Source organism: Nicotiana sylvestris, chromosome 3, assembly GCF_000393655.2.
Source record: "Nicotiana sylvestris chromosome 3, ASM39365v2, whole genome shotgun sequence".
NCBI lineage: Eukaryota > Viridiplantae > Streptophyta > Magnoliopsida > Solanales > Solanaceae > Nicotiana > Nicotiana sylvestris.
The window spans coordinates 165,660,206-165,671,970 of NC_091059.1; the positions used below are offsets into that span (position 1 = coordinate 165,660,206).

Sequence of the window (11,765 nt, forward strand, 5' to 3'; positions counted from 1 at the left end):
GTCAAATGTGTTTATTAGTTAAGGGAATCATGAGTTCGAGTGTTCAAATGGGAAAACCCAAAATTTATGTATCGGCTTTAAAAAATCCGATAAGTTTAAGTGGCCAGGAAGCCATTTCGCCGGTCTAATATGATTGTCACATTCAATTTATCCAAAGCGTTAATTTGAGTTTTGACCACTTTTTTTCCACGACATTGTAGAAAATTATAGTGTGTGATTTAAATCTGAACTATAGATTTCAAAGACGACCTACTGCATCTACTAAATGTCCTTCATGCGAATGTTTTAATACAAATTCGGGAGCGTCGTAATAGTTTAAAAGGTAAATCTTAGAAGAAAAATGGACTAATACTGGAATCAACAATTCCCTAAAGAAAACACATAATTTCTTCTCACAGCTGGTTTTTGCACGTTGACTGAATAAAGATGAATACTTTTTTCAAATATAAATAGCCAAAGCCTATCTTCATCTTCTGAGAAAATAGAGGTATGGTGGTGCTTAACGAGACGTCAGTAACCATATCTTCAACTCTAAATCATAGACAAAAACAAGGAATGTTAGATTTTTCTGCTATGTAAGAAAGGTTTAAGGATGAGCATTTTCGTGGCAAAAAAATGGACTATAATATGCCTTTCATGTTGGCAAAGGCGCTCAGCTGCAATTTACTTCAACAGCAAGTTTCTTTACTGTACTTGGACACAGTTGCATGTTAAAGTTCCCACTGGACATTTCTAATGCACATTCATTTTGGTTCAGGCAAACCTGCAAAACATAAATAAAAACTGTGAGGTTATTACAGAAGAGAAAAATGAGTTGTCACATGCTAGTTCATGATAAGAGCTTAGAATCGCTCGTCAGCTTAAGCTATCACTCATGTTACTTTCTGGTATAGTTTATTGCTCAAGGTCTTTGTTCCTTTTGTTCAACCTAGAAAAGTCATGATTCACGTCAAGGGGTTTATCAGATATTTACCTTTTCGACCAGTGCTGCAGAATTTGGATCATGGCAGTCTCCTTGCACGTAGGAGCCACATGTGCCAGTAGGATTTCCAAAGCTGGCAAATTTGACAGCAGACATGTGAGTATTTGTGGGACACTTCAACCTTAGAGTTGCCCTGTTTTCATCATTCTTTATTTCACTTCCTTGCAGATATTCAACATCAAAGGATGGGTGGTCCTCTGAAAGATGACCACAAGCTCCAGAGACCTTTCGCCTTGAGAATCTAATTTGAGAAGGATCTCCACCTGTCTCCTCAAAGATCACCAAGATATTTCCTGATGGCTTGAACCAAGATCGTGGCACATGATACCTAATTGACAAACGAAATCTGAGAATTTCTACTTAGAAAACATGGATGTACTTAAAAAGAGCAAAAACCAATGAACATTAAGGCATGCAAATTGATGGTTTACTACTTCGAACACTACTGGTTCTATCCAAGAGGTGCGGATCCAGGATTTAATGCTTATGGGTTCCTGCAACGATCTCGAGAAAATTTTCAATAGTAACTGGGTTCACATTCAAACTTATAGATATTTAGTAAATTTTTCGAACACATTTACACTGTTTGGACAAAATCTACTGGGTTCACGTGAACCCGTAGGTCAAGAGGTGGATCCGCTCCTGATTCTATCGACGGATGGAAACAAAGAAGTGCTCTTTTAGCAACTAAATAGGAGTTTTAAACTTTTTAGGAATTCATGCAAAAAGCATTATCGACAGAGTTCAAGATAATTAAAGTAACACTCATGCTACTCATACTGTTCAGGCATGCATCTGGTCTTACCATCTCTGTGTAGGTTCTCCACAGCCAGTGTCACATTTATCAGGGTTAAATTTGCCTCTGTAGTCACATTGAGTAACACACTTCTCAAGTTTAGAACTTTTCCTCGGCCAATATCTGCCAATTTCTTGTCCATTCAACCAAGCCAATCCTTTTCCCATATGAATCATATCAAGTGCAACAGGTTCGTCACCAGGAGGCGCATCTACTACTGCCTGGAATATAGCAGAAAAGTACCAGCTGTGATGAGAAAGTTGGAAGGGGCACAACAACTTCAGAAGCAACTAGATATAGGTTCAACGTAACACATTATTTCCTTCTTACCTTATACCATGTGAGGGGCTGCTGCTTTGGTGGCTCTGAAGTCAGAGCCCAGATTTTATTGTTCAAGCCACCTGACTCGTGTATCCTCAAATATTCTCCGTGCAATCCAACCTAAAAGTATATTATAACTGTTTAAATGAGCAATCAAGGTTCCCAATATTCCAAACAAAATATATTGTAGTAAATGAAGCCTGGGAACAACACGTATTGGTTTCGCGGTACTGAGCTGCACATGAGCAACACCAAGATATATTAAATGTGAATCACAATATGGAGAGAAGTTTGAGTTGAGGCAATGAAACGTCACATGGATCATGGACTGATAAGTAGTTGAGATACTTCAAGAGAAGATCTCTAGATAAGAACAATTATTGATAAGACATAAACAGAACTTGATATCAAGCCTTTTTTTTTGTACTAACTTGATATCAAACCATTGCAGACCCAATTGAGCTTGTCCAATTGATACTCAGTAAGTATTAACTGCATTACACAAGAGATATATTCCATCTTTCCCAAATTTTCATCACCTGCTTCTCATTTTACTTCAATATTTGTTGGGCTCCTTTCTCTTGATGGCAAAAGTTTCTTTCTTCATTTATTCAAATTATATGGCATAATACAAAGTCATATTACTTTTTCCCAGGTGATCTTTATTAACAGATGAGTCCTTGTTTTACAGCTCCAAAACAGTAATCTACTGAAAAAAAAATATTTATGCAGTAATCAAACAGGGTTAACTAAGGTCCTGTAAAGGGACTTCTGGATTTGTTATTTATTATGAGAAATACTTGAAAGTAGTAATCAGGAATGAATGTGTTATATTTCAAAATCGCCATTTCCTTCAATTAAGGCTATAAATCCATAGGTCCGTGTAAAACTTAGCTACCATATCATTTTTCATTTATTAGTATAGTGAATTCCCCAGGACACTATTGAGTTGTTGATTTGCAAGTTTTAGAATGAAGACATAATATGTTAACTAGAAATCGGAAAAACACAGAAACAATCAAAGAATCATCACTAAGACTAACAACACATGGGCCTTGTACAAATTAGAAGAAATCACACGCTTAAGGCCAGCGGCGGTGCTAGAATTTCAACTTTATGGGTTCTAAAGTTTAAAACAACACCTTCAAGTGGGGATCTAAATTCAATATTTTTATATATTTAATGAACTATTTAACGCAAATATACTGTTTGAGCAAAAGTTACTGGGTTCGGCCGAACCCGAATACAGGCTTCTACCTCTGCCCTTGCTTAAGGCCCCTGTAACTGAAGATTCACGTAGTCGCAGTGCGGAACTGACCTATTAACCATTTGAGTAGAAAGGAAACAAATGGTTCCTCTATACAGACAATGTGGGACAACCTCTCCAGAATTATTGCAAAACCAATGGACTTCAGACTTCTAGTCTAGCCATATATCAGGTCTCATCTCACTAAAAAACCTACCCTAAATTGTTGATAGGTAAGACCTAAGCATCGTGAAAAAAGATTTCTGCATATGTATCCATTATGAGATAAGGCTACATTAGTACAATGTCCTACAATCAAAGGTTTGACATTCTCATCACGCTCCATTACCAATAGAAGAGTCTAAGGTATGAGAAGATGGTGTTGGCTCCATTTATGACCATAATTGTTTGTTGAGGAGTGAGGTATTATAGTTGTAGAAAACCTCTTTGCTTACATTTTTCATTTGTTTCTTTTGTGCAGTGTTGCTGCCTTTAGGTTCATGCTATTAATACACAAAAGGAATACTACTACCGTGTCCTTTCTGCCAAACGCATTGCATGATCCTCATCCCACCCTCTCAAAAGACAAAACAGGTAATAGCACAAGCAACCATTTTGACAATGTCAATGCCCTGCCATGATTAATAGTGGCTTTCCCAAATACTGGAAGAGGGTGCATAATATTTTCAACTCTGTGCAGACCTTAAAAGGAGGAATACATGCTTCCTAGATTGACAATGATGGAAGCTGGAGTGCAAACTTAACTGAAGGGAAAAGGCAATACCTTATAGGTCCAAGTACTTGCAGACAAGTCCACAGTCCCACTCTTGAACCCTTCAACTTTGACACTTGTTGGACCAGCTCCAATCCATTCATAAAAAGACCCAGCAGTCTTCAAAGAAAAAAACCAAGTTACTAGGATTCTCAGACTAAGGAAAAACATTTAGAATAAATAAGAGTTATGCAATATTTGAAGTCCCCAGACCCCACTAGTGGGATTTTACTGGGTGTGTTGTTGTTGCAATATTTGAAGTGTATTGGTCTCTTTCAACAGCCCAATAACTGCAGCAAGATTACTATATGAGCGTTTGCAGAGTTCCAAAACGCACAAGTTATCATAACTCTTTTTTTGCAGAGAATTGCTGAACATTATCCATCATTATAGATAAAAATAAGTTCTTTCACAGTCTTTTATTTGGAAGAGTAAGGATGTTTCACTCCTCACCAAAGAAAATGTAGGAATTGTCTGATCTTGGCATAATGAATTCATGTTACGAATCATAACCCTAAGAATTGAAGCTATTATAACCATATATTCCTTGGAAATTGATTAAAAAGAAAAAATAAGAAAACATGCAAGCAAGACATTCAAATGGAGGCAATAAGTTGACATTGTATCATAATTTTATTGAAAGACTCTGCTAGAAATCTCATGTATAACATAGATGTAAGAAACTGATGGCCAAAAATAATCTATTTGATGTTTTTCTTTTTTACAAAAGCTGGAAAACCTAAAAAATTACACTTGTTCAATAAAATGATCACTCCCAATTATAATGCAACTTGGGCTCCCAGGGGATGCATCCAGTCACCACATTATGCAAAGATGAATGTAGTTGTAGCCACTTACTTGTAGGCCCACAGTCATGCTTAATAAGGCAATGTCATTCTTCCCTGCCTTGAGAACAATAGGAGTTCCAAACTTGAAATGTGGCACTGTGCCATTTCCAGATACACTGGCTAAAGAGCAATACGCACAAATGAACAAATTTGCTTAAGGTTCACATGCACTTTATACAAAAAGGAATATATTATTTCTAGACAAAAGAAATTTATATACAAAGGGGTTTCCTTTTTTCTTTTGGTGTAATTTCCCCAACGTGCAAGTAGGCATATAGCATACAGACCTTGAAGAACATGATTGATGAAGACATGCATAGCATGACCCTTTGATTCAACAAAAAGCATTGCACTGCTTTTGTTTTGTAGGAACTCCTCCTCCTCATTAACAAATATACTGCCATTAATAAAGAAAAAAATAATGAGTGTATGTTTATAGAAGCGATTTCAAAATGCAATGTTACAATTTCTCAACTGTAGGTCAGATAGAAGGTAAACTAGCTTTTTTCTTCCCCCCCCCCCCATGAAAGTTCCTTACCCCCTTCCATCCCATTAGTTATAATAAGAAAACTGAATGCACTCAATGCTTAAACAAAATTGGCAGACCAATAAGTGACTTCTTAAACTAGTTCGAGGATACAACAACAACAACAGCATGCCCAGTATTATCCCACACTAGTTCGAGGATAAATATACTAAAATACATAAATAATTGGTTAATCACTCAGCAAAAGGTTAACGAAAATAGCATGTTTCGGACACTCAGTTAAATTTCTTTCCTTCAAGAATTTATGACATGATAGATTGAGCAATTATTATTGATTTCATGTTTCGGAAACCAATGAGAGGGAGGAAAATGGCATCCATCCACTCATATAGCTGTAGTACATCCATGTAGAGGAAGTATTTTCATATTGGTTAAATGCATGTGTTTAGGTAAAATGTTATCAACCTCAGAGTGAGACCAACCTTATTGTGTACCAGAGGTAGTCCGTAGTGTCTTTTGTGGTGTTAATGTGATCTACAAAGCCGTTTTTAGTGAAATCAGCAACTCCCCATACTCCAGCTGTTTCCTTGAAGACCTCCCATTGAAGAGCTTTGATGTCTCTCTTTGGTGATCTTACAGTGGGATGCAAATCTAGGGGTTCCATATTGACTATAGAGGTTTGACATCCAACCTGCAAACAGGAGGAATTGCACAAGGTATGATTGTATTATGAACAAGTAAATGCATTCTGAAATGTGATTTATCTTAAAACTAATATATAATAACTTTGAATTTTCATCTGGATTCACTGGGTTGTAACATCTTATTAGAAAAGCCTCTATATTCATTTGTTTTATTTTGACCCAGCACAATGATTTAAATGTGGAATGTGTTCCCTTTCATGAACAATATAACCTTGATAGCAAAGGTCTCTTCTTCCAGAAGTAATTCACCAGCAAGTTTTTCTTTTGCAGCGACTGTAGAAGAGGCCTTAGAACCACTATGAAATGAGAATTATCTGTGTCAGTAACCTCTCCTCCAAGGTCATTTATCTATTCTTTAGTTCCATGCCAATAGCTTGTTAAAGGTGTGTTGACAATTGAAGCTTTGTTACATTAACTACGAAGCTAAAATAATGACTTTTTCAATATTTCAGAGACAAATAATTACAATCATTACATTTTTTAGCTGATATTTGTTAAAACAGACACTATACCTTTGCTGTGTTGAATACTACATTTTTGCAGTCCGGCAAAATGCTAACAGACCATGCTGGCAGTTGGTATGATATATTCCGGAACTGTACCACCTTGTCATCTTTATCATCCATATTGGAGAGAAAGGCAACACAAGCTCCTGAAGCATCTTCATAAACATCAGCCTGAAGAACCAACGAACAAAAGAACAGATTCAGATAGAGTGCAAAATAGCTAGTCTTATCATAGAAAAAACAATTATAACCCACTGCCACTAGTATCATGGTCCTTAGTTCAAAAAACAAGAAGAAGAGGACTTAGTCTAGTCAGCTAAGTCGGAGGAAAAGGCATTCCAAGTCAATATGGGAATGAAAATGCTAGTTTAGGTTCAGATGGTTTGGCCGCCTATTCAAATCCAGAACAATAGGTGTATCATATATTATTTTGGAATACTTCATTAAAAAAAGAGCATGTATCATGTCCCTGAAGCATTTTGAAGCCAGAATTTTTAAGTGGTTTTCTATCACTTAGAATCTGATGAACATAGTTCAGCAGTATTATTAGAAGCTATCAGCTCAGAATTTAGGGCGTGAAGCACGTATGAAGACTTTATGAAGTAACAATTCCACCAATTCTTGTAGCTTGTAGAAGGCAGTGCGCATTTACTTCAGGTTCTACTTATAGAAAAACATATGCAGAACAGAAATAGAATTAAATGAAGGCGCAAATGAAAATAAAACTCGGAACTACTCAATACTCTGAAGCTTGTGGAGTACCATCAGAAATGGAAGAGAAGTTACCTCTTGTAGAGGACCTAGTGAAAGAAGAGTCGGATCATTGTTCAACAGAGCATGCTCACACAACTTTATGACTTTATGAAGTTCTTTAAGGTGACCCCATTTTGGAAATCTTGCTAGACCTGGAAGCCATATTACACAAGATTGGTACTATGTTTCAATTAAACACGTTAGAACTTGTGTATACAAAGCTATTTATTTAATATAGACAAATTTATTCCTTTAGCAACAGAGAGAGATAGGCTGACCATATTCGTCAATTGGTGCATCATAGTCGTAGCTTGTGGTAATGAAAGGGCCACCTGCCGTCCGGCCAAAGTTTGTCCCACCATGGTACTATGAAGAAAATAGCTTAATGTGAAAATGCATGATATGGAAAATCCCTCAACAAAATATTGTAGCCAATTGTAGAAGCTATATCAAACTAAAGAAGAACCGATTTACTTAAAAGCTAATATCGGGTTACAAAATAGTAAGAATACCATGTAATAATTCATCACACTTCCTCCTTTTTGGAAAAAACGAGCAACAGAATAAGCAACATCCTCTGGAGGCCTGTGAGGATCTCTGGCCCCAAATGTTTTGAACCTGAAAATTTTATGTTCAGTTTGATATTACACCTTCAGAATTGACAACTTCATCACTGCCTCTCTAATAGGCCAGAATTCACCACAACATGCCTTTTTCTACTCATAAATTGATATTTTGAAATGCACATCTTCTGAATGGAATGAAAGAGACGGTAATCTCAACAGAAAAGCTGAGGAAAGATTTCATGCCACAATACTGTCAAATGTAAATATACATTCTACTAAAGAAATGAAATAAATCCATGAGTATGGAAGTTAGCTTTTATACACAAAACAGAGAAATAGAGAACGTGAACTCATACCATCCTGGCCAGTTTTCTGTCCAAATTTTGGGCTTGTTTGGAGAGATTGGTTTAAATTGGTCACAGTAAAATGAATTGCATGTGTCAATCTGCAAAGGATAAATAAGTATTTACAAGCTGATTTGAAACGAAATTCCCAAGCAACATGCTAGGAAATCGAATTTACTTATGGCTAAGCTGCTTAAACAATAACGATTCAGGCTTCTCCAAAGGTAGGAGAGCAAGTGTTTAATTGATAGAAAAACTTAAAGCCATAAAGTTATCTTATTTGATACATTTACTTTTCCTGCCTCCAAATCCTCCCACCACAACTTTGTTTTCTTGGAGTGTGTGGATGCATAAGACCAGAATCAAAGAAACCTCAATTTCACAGAAGATTACAAGAGTGCACCAACCAAAGTGAATTTGACAAGAAAAACTATTCACCCTGTCAATTATAAAGCATTCATCTAGACACGTTAAATCTACAATTAGCTGGATAAAAGCTTCTTTGGACTTTGTTACACAGATGCATATGGGCTTGGAGCATCAAACTTATTCGGTAAAACTGACATCTTAGCTGAGAAGAGTAAAAAGGACCATTCCAGAGCATGGAAACAAATACTCACCACAGGATCAGGAGCATCATACTGCTGGCACATTATCCAAGGTACACCAGTATCTTGAGAAAGAGCCATTCTAGCAGCCCATAAGGCATACCTTTTTCCTCCTTCTCCATATGCTGTTTCATAGTTGCCATACTCATTTTCTACCTGCAACAAAAGATTCTGAGATGGTCAACGAGATGTAGTGACAAAAGGAAGGTCAACAAGCATAATCTCATCAAAAAGCCCAAAGCTAGTTGCAAAAGATTAGTCCTGCAATTGCACATCTTTTCTGAAGGTTCTACTAGCAAGTTAGTACAAGATAAGTATAAGGCTTAATGGGTAAGTGGATCTGCAGTTCGTATATCTTTATTATTTTTCCAAATAATTCTCTTGAGGAATGTCAGAGAAATAAATTAATATAGAAGTTGGGTAAAATCGTTTTGGAAGCAAAGCAGATTAGAAGATGAACCAACAAATTATTTTGATGATTCTAGAAGAAACAAAGCTACATATTCAAATACAAGGATCAAAACTTAAGTTAGGATGTAGTTAGAAGCAAAACTGAAGATGAGAAGGGTTTTTGCGCAAGATGATTTTCAGACTTCTAACTTGCCTGTGCCAAGATGATAGGACCTCCTTGAGATGCAAAAAGCCTCTCTTGCTTCATTAAGTTCACAATATATGTCATGAATTTCTGCATGTAATGCTGAAATACCAAGCAGCAGATTGGTCAAAAGGAATCCTTTTATGACAATAATTCAAAATTGGTTTAACAGCTAGAGTCGACATTCATGAGATGGTTTTGTTATAGGCTAACCTTGAAAGGTTCGCTATCAGTTCGAAAGGTGGTACCGGGAACATAATGCAGCCACACAGGAAGTCCACTGCATGATTTAATTCTGTTAGGATTCTGCTGAGCACTTTAATACTTCACGGAGATGTAATTAAAACTATGCAAACAAGGCTTCCAAAATTTCACAAAAATATGATATACATTGTCAAGAAAGTCCACTGTTTACTTTCTCCCATGAAGCTCTGCAGACGAGGTGCTTGGTACAAAAATAAATTTAAATTTAGTGGTACATATAAATGTGTCAAAACATGAACGAGAACATACCCATAGTTCCATTCTGCTGCAACAAATGGTCCAATCCGAAGAATCATATGCATTCCAGCCTGCTGAACGATCTTGCAAAATTTGACTAGATCATACCTTCCTCCAAAGTAATACTAAAATTCGCAAGAAAGAACAAATATCAGTTCTATACTCTCTCAAAATAACTTCAGATTTTGATAATTCACTAAGAAACCATTAATTTTAACTGAATCTGTCTTACATTGTCCGGAGAAAGTTCATGACCATTCCAAAAAACATATGTTTCTATAACATCCACCCCTCCTTCCTTTGCCAATTGAACCAGACCAGGCCACATCTGTTAAATTTGCCATAGAACATAGAAAATCAGAACCATGGGAATAACTACTTTGCATTAACCAGATGAATAATTATCAGAAGAATTTAAGTTATATACACTGACTGTGTAATAATTTTTTACACCATCAGTGTAATTAACAGGTTAATTACGAATCAACGGTATTAAATAAAGCTACGTGCAATTACTCTATGACTTGATTTTTTACATTGTAACTTAAACTCTTAGTAGAACTAGTGCAATAGAAAAAGAGCATAAATTTCTGCACTAATACTATGGTAGTAGAATAGTATGGTTATTGTGGGACTCACAGCAGGTACACTGCGAGGGTAGTGAATGGAAGCAGAGATGAGCAACTTCCTCTGGCCATTAATGATCAATGAGCGTCGATCGTAAGTTACAATATTACCATTAATAGTAATATTAGCAGCATCTACAGCTGCTAACAACGATGACATTGCTGTTATACATATTGCCGTCGACACGAGGAAAACGAACAGGAAGCTAGATGAGAAATGACTCATCGTCTTCATTACTCCGGCGACTAGGCCACTGCCGGAAATCTAGCTGAGCTATTAGCTAGTTCTATCAGTATTCAGCAACCGGAGAGGCTTGGCATTTACTAGTAATATACCGGTGTCCGTACACCGGAGCAATCGCCGGAATAAAGAAAATGGAAGATGCGGCTGAAAGAAGCAGAAATCACGTTTAAATAGGCGTGCGCAACTATGTTTGAATAGATTTTGTGGAACTGTGCATTTAACTTTCCCAACTGCAAGTCTGCAACCTTAGGATATCTTTTTTAAATAGTGCGCACAACCTCATGTGCGTAGTGTACAACATCCTTTGTAATTGTCAAAAACAACATTAACCGTCTTTTCGGCCAAATCCCGTAAAGAAAGCTCTTACAATTCTTGCTGTCCTAAAAGGTACCATTACTAACTACTCTTGTGTAAATCTCTCAATCTTTGTCGATAACTACTTCTTTCATCTCATTTTGTAAGTCACTACATATTCTTATTAGTTTATTTTTTAAAAAAATATTTTTACATTTAATAATAATTTAATTTTATACTTAATATTTAACCTTTAGTGACATATTTTTATAACCAAAAAATTTAGTAATAATATATTTAAGATTAGAAGGTTCAAAAATATATTTTTCTTAAATTTCATTGTCACAAAAACAGTTGAAATGGATGAAATAGCTAGTATAATAGCTAAAAGTAGTCTTCTATTTTCTTGCTCGTAGAGTTATATTTCTACCTATAATTTCTTTCGCTCCAGTTATTTTATTATATTGTTAATGCTTGTTGTTATTGTTTCTTTTTATTTGTCCTTGAGCTGGGGGTCTTCGGGTAGGGATAAGATATGGATACACGCTATTATTTTCAAACCTCACTTATGA

At 36.1% G+C, this 11,765-nt stretch overlaps 1 protein-coding gene across 3 annotated transcripts; it reads right to left on the reverse strand.

The window, feature by feature from the left end:
- Positions 1-253: 253 nt before the first annotated feature.
- Positions 254-11,184, reverse strand: LOC104218303 (beta-galactosidase 10). Of its 3 annotated transcripts, XM_009768767.2 has the most exons (20): positions 10,669-11,181; positions 10,262-10,357; positions 10,042-10,154; positions 9,742-9,808; positions 9,538-9,630; positions 8,946-9,089; positions 8,338-8,426; positions 7,928-8,033; positions 7,694-7,781; positions 7,449-7,567; positions 6,669-6,833; positions 5,935-6,143; positions 5,253-5,362; positions 4,976-5,085; positions 4,130-4,237; positions 2,109-2,219; positions 1,788-1,999; positions 974-1,310; positions 632-763; positions 254-531 (listed from the first exon to the last, which is right to left on the reverse strand). In XM_009768767.2, the coding sequence occupies exons 1-19, from the start codon at positions 10,888-10,890 to the stop codon at positions 653-655; spliced, it is 2,610 nt and encodes an 869-aa protein (XP_009767069.1). In that variant the 5' UTR covers positions 10,891-11,181; the 3' UTR covers positions 254-531; positions 632-652. The 3 variants fall into 3 exon arrangements, with proteins under 3 accessions (XP_009767069.1, XP_070027247.1, XP_009767061.1); XM_070171146.1 differs by having other exon boundaries at positions 254-763; positions 8,946-9,085; positions 9,534-9,630; positions 10,669-11,184; XM_009768759.2 differs by having other exon boundaries at positions 254-763; positions 10,669-11,180.
- Positions 11,185-11,765: the final 581 nt, after the last annotated feature.